Source organism: Lepisosteus oculatus, chromosome 13 (genome assembly GCF_040954835.1).
Source record: "Lepisosteus oculatus isolate fLepOcu1 chromosome 13, fLepOcu1.hap2, whole genome shotgun sequence".
NCBI classification, from domain to species: Eukaryota; Metazoa; Chordata; class Actinopteri; order Semionotiformes; family Lepisosteidae; genus Lepisosteus; species Lepisosteus oculatus.
The window spans coordinates 19718373-19732075 of record NC_090708.1 but is presented as its reverse complement, the minus strand read 5'-3'; the positions used below and the strand labels follow the sequence as shown (position 1 = coordinate 19732075).

Here is a 13703-nt window from a genome sequence, read left to right as displayed (position 1 = left end):
GACGAGAGAAATCCTGGTGTAAAATTATCAGCGCACTCCGTGCCTTCAGTGTGCAGTCCCAAGGGCTCTAGCGTTTGATACCCATAGAGAATAGAAAAACACAGAAAAAGGTTTTACCCTGCCTGTTCCAAGATACAAGCTAGCATCCTGCACTCCTGCATACTGAATTAGACTATGGGGTGTCAGAAAGTGCTGAATGGATGACAGTCTATATTGCATATAGGTGATCTTAACAAGAGCTGAGAATGTACATCACAGTGGAAAGTGGCAGATCCAGAAGATCGCCCTGTCGAGCTGTTTAAAAAACAAACTGTTGTACTGAAGATCTTGCAATGCAAATGATTCTATGAGTCACTGTGTTTTTTCTTCTCCATAAAGCAATGAATTTGGGCAAATTCATTGATTTGCTGGGTTTTTCAGGCGATATGCAGGGGAAACAAACACTGCCCACACTGTAATGGATTGGCTGTGATGTAACAGATAGCACAAAAGCATGCAGGAGCTGGCCGGTCACACTGATGAAGTCTATGCAGCATTGACTAACAAGGGCTTCTCATAGGTGCTTATGGAAGTTTTCCAATGTCAGGGCTGTCCATTGATAGTCCTGCAAAACCTCTGAAAGGGCTTATGACCCACCCAGTTTATTCCACGTTTCCCATCCATGTCTTGAAGTATTATTATACTTAAAGGTGGGGGCGGGCTCAAAACAACATCTTGCATCAGCATCTTGCAGACAGTTGGTAGAATGTGTTAATGCCTTGTTGTATAGAGCTGGGATAGGGACGAACACAATGACATCATAGCACCAAAAAAGCCTTCCATGAAATTCAGGCACTATGGCATTTTCTGGACACTTGTCACAATTTCAAGAAACAATATTGACCCACCAAACAATTTTCCACACATGAAAACATTTCAGATTATGTCAGATTCTCATTTACAGATTAGCAACAAAAGTGACATGAGTGCCTACAGTAAACGTCATCCACAGGGAGTATTGTATTCAAGACTGACTGATCATGGAAGAGGAACACTCAATGAGCTGTTACAGTACATAGTCAGATTAAGGCAAACTCCATACATACCTGCTGTTATTGCTTTTCATTATTTGTAACAAACACTGGCATCGGCCTCAGGTAGAGAAACCCGTCATATTAACCCTTGTAGAACACAATCATGGCACCACTGATACCAGGCCATCAGATCGCTTCATTGCTGCTGAACCAAACCTTCTCTCTCCTGAATGGCCACACAGTGCAATTGTGGTAATAAAGACTCAGACAAGAACCACAGCAGTACTTTAACCCCTTCTACAACAGATCTACCGCAACAAGCACAGACCTGTGAACAAACAAGTTCAACACACGTTCCAGTCTAGTCACATTGTAAGATTTCTATCTTACACACTGTAGATTTTTCTAGACCCTTTCTGAGATTTTAGCTGACTTTTACGATTGTCTTATCTGTGTAATGACTGCTGTGTGCCTCATATTACAAAATATCACTGCATAACATCTTTGATGACGGCAGTCTTCACTGGCAGTTTACAAAACATGAAAGAACTTCTTACAGTTTACCAGTAATTGCCCAAGCAAGATGGCAGCCAACATTCTCAAAGTCTGACCTACAAAAAAGCTGCAGTCTTCCTCCTCTGTCTTCTACTTGACAACTTGACAAGTTATTTCAGTTACTCTGTATAGACTTACGATGTTATAGGGCATCGCTGACAGAAATGTTCATGAATAGCAAAATAATGGTGCCTTCTTTTAATTCAAAGACTACAAGTACATTACATATACACATCTGATTTGAGTGACTGCACAGATTAGTAAATATAATGGATATTATATTCTAAGAATGTAATAGCTAGACTTGCTTTCCCTGTCATTTTTTGGAGCTCCCACCACTTTTTTGATCAAGTTAGATTTGTATTGCCTACCTCTCTGTTAGTTGGCTAGAAATTGTCCCAATAATGAGTCATTTTGGTAGAGAAAATAAGTGTTCGATCCGTTTCACTACTACAGCCCCGAGGATGGATCGTCTAATACAGGTGTTTGAACACGGCTAATCCAAACACTTCTCTCTGCACATACTGTACTATAGCCACAGCCCTTGGTGGCCTAAGCAAATGGGAGGCTCTTACCTCCTTTTACTCTGGAAGCTCACATGACAGCCCCACTGGGCACCATTTACTGCAGTGCTTTCCTACAGTATAACACAGCTTGTACAGTCTACATTCCCTGTAACATAAAAAGGCTGCTTTGTGAAAATAAGCACCAAATATTGGTGTACTTTATGAAAAACATGAACACTAATTTTAACAAAGAATGCATTGGTGTTGTTCTTGTAACGTATGTGTAGTTTACAGTGGTTTAGTAGTCTAGTTCTTGGAATTAAATTAAAATTAAATTCAAAATATCAATGGTGGCACAGTGGTTAGCATTGCTTCCACACAGCGCTGGTGCTGTGGGTTCAATTTCTGGGATGCTCTCTGTGCTTTGTTTGCAAGTTCTCCCCATGTTCATGTGGGGTTCCTCTGGGCGCTCCGGTTTCCTCCCACAGTTCAAAGACATACTGGCCGGTTAATTGGATTCTTGCAAAACTGGCCCTGGTGTGAATGTGTGTGTATCTGTGTCTGTGTGTATCCTACTTTGCACTCTTTGCTTGCTGGGGCAGGCTCCAACTCCCCCGCAACCCTGAATTGGATAAGGTGGTTAGAAAACGGAGAGATGAATCTGATTGTTTACATGTCATATTTTCTGTACTGTACGTGCCCTTGTTAAGGAAGCCCTGATAAATTCTCTCTATTCGCACTTCTAATGTTTAAATTCTAGATTCTTTATGACTGTGGATATTATTTTTGTAATTCTGAAATGTAAATATTTTGGCTTTGTTGACTGAAATAAGATCATGAGCGCTGTGTGAAGAAAAAGAACACCAGGATTCTTGTACAACCTCAGAGAAAAGACTCACATTTGCAAATACTGTATCTCTAGTTCTCTTCCAAAAACATCTTTTAAAAAGGTGTGCATCATTTTTTTTAGAAATGTAAAAGAATAAAATGCAAGCTAATAGCGATAAGCAGCCCAAAAAAAGTGCTTACACGAGTAAATATGTCGATATTTATGAATTCCAGTTTTTATTTTTAAACAGCAATATTAATACATGCAAAATACAGATAAAAATGTATACAGATTAATAAATAATTTCCAGAAATCATTTAAGCCAGTAGGACATCGGACTCGTTCCTTTTCTTCCCTAACTCTCCCTCTTTATTGTCAAGAATCATGCCATCTCAGCCTAGAAGGTGGGCACTCATACTTCTAGCCTTTAAATAATGGATGGCTGTTGAGTATATGAAGCACAATCTAGACTCAGAGCTGACATGATGAGTTCACCTCTGTCATTTCCAGATAAGCATAGTACCTTGCCCTTGCAGTTTTTAAATTGAAATAATAACCACAGCTGGGAATAAAAACCACACATGCAGTGCTGCAAGCCTGGTTAAAGGAAACCTAAAACAAATACAACTGAAAACTGAAAAAGTGATCTTCCCATCTTTCACAATTCATGCTGAACCTGCTTAAGCAGTTCCCTGAAAGAAGGTTCATACAGCAGTTCTCATATTATCACTCAGTACTTAGAATAATAAAATATATTGTTTCACCTAAAATGTTTTCTCACTTAATGTGGCAAATACAAAACCTTTTTACAAGACAAAGGTTACTTCCAGAAGTCTTGAGCTGTCGTAATTAGCAGCAGCAGACCTTCCCACTGCCTTTATTTTGCCTTCACACACAGCAGATTTTCATTTTACCTTCTGGAATTGTGTACTATTATTTTTCATGGTGCTCAAGTAAGATCAGACTATTATAGTGATGTCATTTCCCAGGACTCTCTGTAGTGCCCAAAGTCCCTTTGGCAAGGTGCTGTAGCAGCCTTACACTTGTCTGGGCTGTACAAGCCTGGGCCCTGCAGATGCTGCTGACAGAGCTTCAGAGCTGGGGTCTAACTACACAAGCTGCTGTGACCCAGATGAAGGAGAAGGATTCTGGGTTTCACAAGCTGCTGCTCAGCTTTCAAGGATAAACAGGGGAGAAAGAGTATAATAAGTCTTTTGCGGTGAGAAACAGGATTGTAGTGTTCCAAATAGCCATCCCTATGGCAAAGAGTTCACCTTTAGTTGTAATGATTTTGCTACTTGTCTTGACTGTGAGGTTCTTACACTTGGAAGTCCTTACAATTCTGTGACTAACCATGTGCTATTCTTCTCCCTTGCTCATAATAAAAATAATTCCTTACATTTATAAAGCGCTTTACAGGCAATTTGGACTCCCCTTTTCCACCTCCAATGTACAGCCCCACCTGGATGATGCGACAGCAGCCATAGTGCACCAGTACACGCACCACATACCAACTATCACTGGGGAGGAGAAAACAGTGATGCAGCCAATTCATAGATGGGGATTATTAGGAGGCCGTAATTGGTAAATGCCAATGGGAAATTTGGACAGGATGCCAGGATAACAGCCCTGTTCTTTTTGAGAAACACTCTGGGATTCTTAATGTCCACAGAGAGTCAGGTAATACATCTCATCCGAAGGGGTGCCTTTTACAGTTTAGTGTCCCCGTCACTATACTGGGGCATTAGGACTCACACAGACTGAAGGGTGAGTGCCCCCTACTGGCCCCTCTAACACAACTTCCAGCAGCAACCTTAGTTTTTCCCAGGAGGTCTCCCATCCAGGTACTGACCAGGCTCACGCCTACTGAGCTTCAGTGGATTGCCAGTTGTGAGGTGCAGGGTGATATGGCTCCTGGTGAAAGTCTCATCATTGAACTGGGCATTGTCACAATTGTAATCCCTCCTCTTAAGGGCGCTCCGGCTCTTTCACATGTTGCTATTTCTGTGCACCTGCCCCCAATCCTGCCCCTCCTTATTTAAACCGGGTGCTCTCTCTACTCTGGGCTCTGCATTGGAAGACAGACGCCCAGAGTCCCGCCTACCATCAAGTCGCTCTACATCCGCGGCTTGAGGGCATAGGCCTCCTATAGGCTTCCTGACCCTGCTGAGTCCAGGACTCAGAGCGCCTGGCCTCGTCATCCTGTTTTTATTCCCGGTCCCTGTATCGGATCCCGTTCCGGTTTTTAACTGTGTCTTGTTTCCGTCTCGAATGGATCAACCAGATTTGGACTTTTGGACTTTGCCCCAGGTTTCTCCCCTGGACTCCTTGGACTAGTTCGCCCTGGCTACCACCCCCGAGCACCAGTTCACCATCGTCATGCCCCCCTGTCTGTCAACCCCTCCTGATCCTCATCATCTCCTCCCCTAATCCTTTTCCACTTACTTCCATATTACACCTTCTGCATAGGGTCCTGAACAATGCTTCACGGGAGCCTAGACCTACTCCCGTTACAGGTATAATGACTGACGTAAGAGCAAGTCATCAGTGAGAAAGAGTTACGAAGTGAGCAGGCCCTAGAGGCTGACTGCAGGGGTGCATGCAGTTGGCACAAGATGAAAGCATGAATACAATCCTAACAGACCCATGCACAGGAACATAAACTTTAACAAATGTGCTGTTTCAAGTCTCAGAGCCACTCACGCTAGGGAGCTTCTCCCACATACAGTACATCTTAGCCTGTGTGACTTCTGGTTTGTATTTCCCTGTTTATTTACTCTGAAGAACTCCACTGTGTCACTTGCGCTGTCAGTGTGTTTGAGGATTCTGAACACTTGGATCAGGCCTCCTAACAGGCTTCAGTGTTTAAGACACAAGCGCTTCCATTTCATCAGTCTGTTAGTGCAGGATATTCCCTTAAACCCAAAATCCAACAGATTTTCTCCTCTAGACTGATTCCAGCATGATATTTGTATTCAAAACATTTTGGTGACCAAAACTGTTTAATTATATTAAATGTATATTATACATTTAGACTTAATGGTATATGGTACAATTTTAACATAACATCCATTAATTTGACTGAATGATGTGTCAGCATAAATACCTAAGTCTCATGTTTTTATACTCAATTTTGCAATACACTCTACCCAAATACCTACCACCTGTTAATTGAAAACATTCTTTGATAAGTACAAATTATATTATTAATCATTATATTATCATTATTCATTGTATCGTCATGTGACACAGGGTCACAGGGGAGACAGAGCCTATTCCAGCAATGGATGTGAAGGTACATCCTGCACAGGACATCAGCCCATCACAGGGCACACACGCACACTCACACCATGGCCAGTTTTTCCAGAAGCCAATTAACCTACCAGTATGTTTTTGAACACTGGGAGGAAACTGGAACACCCAAAGGAAACCCACACCAACCCTAGAAGAACAGACAAACTCTACGCAGATAGAGCTCCAGGTCCAGTGAGGAGTGTAGCCCTCATTAGCTGTTGTAGACACAGTGGACCATATTTTCAAATCTTTCACCGGGGCTTTCAATCTTCTCCCGCTGGATTTTAACAGGCAAGTTGTGAAACCTAACAAATGCAGTACCGGTGGGATCCCAGCAGATTAGTACATACTGTAGACAATAGTGGATAAGCAAATAAACTAGAAACAATTTGATGTGAACTTTGCAGTAAGCATTCCATACGCATTGAACACAGTCATTGGTTTTATTTTGTACTGTAAGTACACATGTGTTCATCTGTCCAGTATCAGAAAGACTCTCATTCTTGGTACAGGCTATGGCGATCTGGAGCTCATTCAGAGAGCAGAGTGCAGATGGCAGGACTACAGCCTGAAAACACTATTCCTTCACAGAGCACAAACGAGCACACAAAAACACCAGTTAAACTAGCCATGTCTTTGGAAAGGAAGAGGAAAGTAAGAGGAAACTGAATCCCAATGAAAAGCTTCTTTGAACACTGCAAGAACCTATAAACGTTCACCTGTTTCTTTTTCTTGCCCACATCTTCAAATAATGCAATGTATACATGATCAATCTCTAAAACATTAAAAATACACAAACGTCTGGAAAAGATTTAGTCTAAGCATAGAATTCCTTCATTTTTCTTATTCAGAGAAGGATTTAAACTACAAAAAAAACTGAAGCGTTGACACCATTAATCCAAAATCAATTGATATATGCAAAACTTTATGTAGACTGAAGAGTTAAGTAAAAGTTTTGAAACTTTTTGATTTGATCGTACTTTTCTCTTTGTGTCTAAGTTTTATTTCATGGTTCAAAAGCTGATATTTTTGTGAAAACTTGAATGTTTCAGCAAAGTTTATATTCCAGTTCAGTGACCACTGGTCCAAAAACACTGACTGAAATGGGGAAGAGGTTTAACACAGAACATGTTCTAATCAAGAGTTCTGACAAACGTCAAAAGTCAAAGACATAAACTTGTTTTAATTACTGTACTGTATATTAATAGCTGCTAACCAGCCATGTGTACAAACAAAAGTAGTTATCTCCCAGCATGAAGAATATGCATATTATATACATATAAACTTCACAAATATAATTTGAAAAACCAATGCAAATAGCTGATGCAGTACAGTAGCTGAAAATGGTGTTTACCATTAATTAATTCATATTCTTTAACTTGTATTTTTTACAGCTATCATTCAGTTTGTTACCTCTTGCTATAAAATACTCAATTACAAAGAAATTATTAACAGCAGAATCAGATAAAATGCTAAAACCTACTTATCTATTACAGTAGAAGTGTCTGCATACCCATATTTGAGTGAGTTTTCGAGTCTTATGAAGCATTAGGGCTGTGCTGTCCATGGTTCTGAAACAAAAATAACTTTTTCTAGACCACCTACAGTAAAGGTCTGGGATTTCTTCCTCCCAGTGTCTGGCCAAGGTTCTGCACTACTTTACTGAGGTGTCACCTTTAGAGAATTTGAAATCCAGTTTTCTAAAGAGTGTACTGAGTTCTTTTTGTTTTATCTTTAAAAGCATTGCAAGATTTATAAGAAATAGATTTAGCTTATTAATAATGTAGTTGTGCTTCGCTCCCTCCAAATATTGCATTACAGTTTATGCTGCAGGGAAATTCTTTTTACGTCGTTCACCAGCCGCTAAGACATTACAAAAGGGTTGATCATTAAACAAGAAAAAACGGTTAACACTGCACATCAATGAGAAATCGGACCGAAACCACGTATGGAGAGAACAGCACCACACACTAACAGATCGACAGACTACTGTAGGTACAGTAATCTATCCAATGAAGTAATAAAACAACAGACGCAGCTTCATTCGTATTTAAGTGAAAACTTAATGCAAACTGACTACTTCTTCGTGTGCTCCATTAACAGTACGCATACCCCATTGGGGACTTACATCAGAAAGCATTTAGCCAGTCAGCTATGTATAGCTGCAATTACGAGAAGGGACATACAGTAAAAAGCAGTTGTATTAGAGGAACTGAATAAAACAAGGGCCGGTGTGAGTATTTGTGGTGGTTTTAACCACAGGCCCGTCATGCTCCCAATCGTAGACAGAATTCGACTTTGTGAAATAAGAACAGTTTCACCAGCCTGATGAAGGGTCGGCGGATATTCTTTTCACTCTATTCCACCGATGAAGACAATAGTCTCAAATGTTCAGGGGAAAAGCATGCAAACATCATCTTACCACTTGCGCTTCTAGTCGATTTCAAACGCTTTCCACATAGACACTGCAGCATATGCGCTCCTTTCTCCAGGAAATGCTTCAAAATCTTCATTGATTTGGGTTAATGTTTTCCTATCCTTACTCACGCAATCTAACACTAAAGAGCACGAAGGGTTACAGAAGCATAGCCACCTCGGCTCGCCTGTGGTGACAGCCCGATCTCTAGTTTTCGTATTCTTCTACAAAAAGAAACGGCAAAATTTAAACGCTCAAACGACACATCTTGAGACTTTTTTTCAATGTAGGCAGTTTGCCAAAATAGGTTGAGTCTAAGCGTGGAGCTGCGCAAGGACGTCAGAATAATTATTAATTTCTATAGACCATACCTCCTCTTTACTAGCAAACGTAAAACGTGGGTTACTATGAGAACACGCACGCCAAACTTAAACTGCGGGGTAAGTGGCAGGATTTCCGCGAATGAGGTAATATTGTACATCACTTTACGTCGTTAAGGTAGTAAAAGCAAAGACCGGGAGCACTGTAAAACTGTGAATAGATGTCAATAACAAAATCTTGCGTTTGTTTCGTACACTATATTCTCTTGTTATTATTTACTACTGTACCTCTTGGAATACAGTACGGTACGATTGCACTCTTATCCGTATTTGAACCGGAAATTGGGTTTATATTAGCAGTTTTCGAAAACGATTACTGTATATTCATTAGCCGCTCGTTATTATACAGTATGCTAAAAAAATGAATTAAATTCGTCTTCTCGAATGATTACGATTAATCTTTACGTCTACAAATCTATATTTTAATCACCTTAATATATAATTTATATTAAACCGAAAATTGTTGAACAATCGTGCAGGATCCCGATATTGTGAACGAATCGATACTGCACTCTTGCATGTACCCAACTTAATTGAAAAAACCTATGGAAGCACTGCATCACCATCACATTTTAAAGAAGACCTTAAAAAACATTCTGTCGCATATTTTATGTTACTTTACAACAGACTCACAACAGACTATTTTTTTAAAATAATATCTGCATAAAATACTACGCTGATGTTTCTCCCAAATTGGAATGCCCTTAAAACGACGTTGAATCTTCCCTGGTACGACGCGATTTGGGAAATGAATACACTTGAAAGGTGCGTTTTCAAACATAAGGCGCCCGTACTCCGTACGCAGTTAAGCATTTACCCAAAAAAAGTACTGCAGAACCTCTCTATATGATTTAAGGTCGTTTACTGGACCTTTATGACAGTCCATTCATGTATATTATTGTAATCGTTTGTGGAAGAATGTATTAAAGAGTGCCAGCGGTATTACATGCAATTATTCCCGTGTCTCGAAAAGATAACGGCGCCCATGCTTGAGGTTTTCGTTCTTTCAAAACTTCAAGAGTGTCCGATGAAAGAAATCACCACTCGTGTCTTGACCTAGATTCGAATGTTTCCAATATGGAAAAATCACACAAGTGGTTTTAACCAGCATTTAACAACACAAAAAAAGAAACACTTCCTAAATTATCTTGTGAATTAATCTTATTAATGCATTAGAGTCGAAGAAAAGCTATAGGTAAATACTACATCTTAATAAGAAATATTTTTCTACGTTTCGACTGACCACCACTTTGCTTACATCCCCACCTAGTGGGAATAGGTATGAACGCCAATGAAGTAATTTTTCATTCTTAAGATGTCATATTGTCCGTGCAAATTCTGTAGCTGTAGGACATCCTTGAGAGTTCAATCACTTCTAAATGACTAAATTAGCTTAAACCAACCCCTTTACGTTGATTGGCATCGCGCCTTTGTTATCTAAATACACTAATTATCATTTCCATATTGTAAATTTACAGTAGGATTTTAGTACTACATGTACTTGACTCGTAGAGTACTAGAGTACTACATGACACCCTTGACTTCAAACCTCTGGACTCCACCCACAATTGCACACCTCTTCAACACCTCAGTGTTGCTTTTACCCCTCTCCCTCTCCCAACACATTTCCTCACTGACACTCCTAGAATCTGCCCCTTCCTTACCAATCATCCCACACAACTCCTACTCCTAGTCAAGGCCCTGGTAGGAGACTCCTACCTAGACTTCTCTCCCTGCCATCACTGTCCTCCCCATCCAGCTCCTCCAGAATCCTGTGACTCACCTTGTCTTTTTCTTCCCTTGCTTTAACCCCCGCCAACCCTCCTCCACTTCCCACTCCCTGTTGCTGCATCCATCCATTTCCAAACCTTCATTTACTCTCCATCCTTGCTCCTCTGTGGTGCCCTGAAATTCCCACAGACATCAGAACCGCTCAGTCCCTGACAATCTGCTAAGGACTCACCAGACAAGACACCACCCGCGAGCCCCCAGCTCTCATTTACATGCGCCTGTCACTCGTGTACAGCAACCTACACCGGATCACAAACACAACTGTGACTGTGGTGTGATCCATCTACAGATCTGTATTCACACTGAACTCCTTACTCCAATTGCTTTTATTCTGTGTGGATCAGCAACTGCCCTGTGCACCTTTCCATGCCTGAGCATCTGCTGAGAAAATATTACTAGAATAATAATAAAATAATAAGTAATAGGTGTATTCCATGCTGAAAAGAGAAGAAAGAAAACACAACATTTCGGCCGTGGAGCCTTCTTCAGGTGTGATGAAGGCTCCACGGCTCGAAACGCTGAATTTTCTTTCTCCTCTTTTCAGCATGGAATACACCTACAGTATTACTTGTTCCTTTGCAGCCTACGCATGCTGATGCAGCTACCCACCTGAACTACTTCATAATAAAATAATAATAATAATAATAATAATAATAATAATATAGGTTCTCACTTTTTTCCATCTACACTTATTTTTGTGAGCAGTATCTCTGGGTTTTTATCTATTCACTTATCAATGTCCTGATTAGGTTCGTCTGCAATAACAAAGGGCAGGAGCAACTGTGGAAGGCTGTTGTTTAAGTCTCCTGTTCTAGAGACAGGTCAGTCACTAAGTGGTTTTTCAGATGTGTTTGGTTTCTGTGTGTTACGGTTTCTGTTCTGGCACAGAACGTGACACCGTCATCTCTCTTTTTTAATATTTTCTGGGTTGTGGACTTGTAAAACTTAATGTTGCCCAGTGTTATATAATCCTTTTTGGCATCTGATACCAGTCCTGATTTTAGGACCACTGCCTTATGGCTAGGTGCACTGTACAGTATCTCCCATTGGTTCTACCATACAGGGTGGGTGGTTACTGCTCTTAATCAATTCGATCAATTTGCCAAAAGGTGTTGTACTGTATCTAAGCTCAACCACATCTTGATCTGCACAAAATAAATTCTCCACCTGGATTTAATGGATTCAAGCCCATATTGTAAACGCATCAAAGAAAGTGTAAACAGCAATCCAATAAAACGATACTTTGTCTGATTTCTCAGAAATGTGTTTTGTATCAAAGAGGGCATGTTTTACACGAACACAATCTCGCAAAAAATACAAAGTGTACACATAAATATTAACATGTAACATTACATAACAGGTATCTAGACATAGTACACAGTATATTAATGTTACACCACTCAGGAATCTACACAACTACACCAGAACCCTGTACATTTAATCCCCCCACAATTATACTAAGCTTACATTAATTATGCATTACTTCACTTTTGCACTTAATCTACTGATTGTACTTGCCCTTACTCCTTTATTGGGAACTCATTTACTGATTGAGATGTTTGATTGAGTGTGTCCATACTCATTATTTTCCTCCTTCTGTTAAGTCTACATTGAGGTACTCTAAAACACCTGTTTGAAGCCATACTGTACATTAATGTTCTTCAGGCAGAATACAAGTCAGATCAAAGGAGATATTAACAGCTAGTCTCAGCATACTCTTACTGTAAGTGAGTTATTTAGAACACATTCTCAAGAGTCTGGACATCTTAGTTGTTGTACAGAAGACAAACGGTTATTCCGCACTGAATTACACGTGTGATACAGAACTGAAAAACACAGACCAAAAATAGTGGTCAAAATAGAAATGTTACAAAGTTAGTATTGGATATAACCTCTCTGGGACCTTAACAAAACTAGTAGGACTGCCATATAGACCTGATAATTCTCTGTGGGCTGTCGTGCCACTGTTCCTGTGTGTCTGCAGTCAGGTGGAGAAGGCTGTGCACTCACAATTGGCTGCTGTCAATAGCACTGACAAGTTAATCCTACCAATGTTCTACAGGACACAGAACAACACTACAACATAAATATCTCTAATCACTGTTTTAAATGTAAGAGAATAAGATACAGACTGTTGCAGTTTCACTGTGAATCAGAAGCTACCCAACCATGGTTTGAATCTGATACTCTGACGTCTTTCAACAGCTGGATGAGATTATTGGATCCATTAGCTACTAACGACCAAACAGGCTAAATGGGCTGAATTTGCTTTACTGATTCACAGTCTTTCTTATTTTTCCTTTGAAATTTACCTGGCACTGATTGAACCAGTCCTCTTCCAACGACATCAGACAGCCATAGAAACACAATGAGTTGCTTTTCCAAACCAGTTGGAAGTTTTTCCTCTAAAATCTCAATTTGCTACGGAGGTCTTGAAATATCTGTGGTGATATTTCATGTTTATATCATGGTTATATATATATCAATATATCATGTTTGTCCACATCTTGAGAAGCTTATACCCTGATTTATTTCTCTGGATGATTTCCTCAACTCCTCCTCACATTTATAACCTTTCATGTGTTCCAAATACAGAATGAAATGAAATGTCTCAACATACAGGCTCATTTTACTTTATATGAACATCCGTCACCTCCAAAGCCCATAAAAAAGGTCTCCATGTCTTTAAATGATTATGAGACAATATAGTGAAATCCCTTTCCCATTTTACCAATTAGTCTCTGGCAGTACAGTAATATGAGAGCTAGTATAAATATGAAACAGGACATTATAGCTCTTAGCTATCTTATGATCTGAAGTATGGCCCATCCTAATGCTTATACAAGCCCTATAGATCTCAAAATGAGATGAAGGAGATGAATAATTTTGACAGTTTAATGGCTATGAACCTTTCTTGCA

The 13703-nt window shown here is 40.0% G+C and overlaps 1 protein-coding gene across 1 annotated transcript in view; it reads right to left on the bottom strand.

Annotated features, from left to right (window-relative positions):
- fgf12a (fibroblast growth factor 12a) overlaps positions 1 to 8940 on the bottom strand; it is an 85902-nt gene extending 76962 nt beyond the window's left edge. The window contains exon 1 of the mRNA XM_015361564.2: positions 8620 to 8940. Within this exon, the coding sequence (XP_015217050.1) occupies positions 8620 to 8710 (91 nt within the window). The 5' untranslated portion in view covers positions 8711 to 8940. The remainder of the gene's footprint in view (positions 1 to 8619) is intronic.
- Positions 8941 to 13703: the final 4763 nt, after the last annotated feature.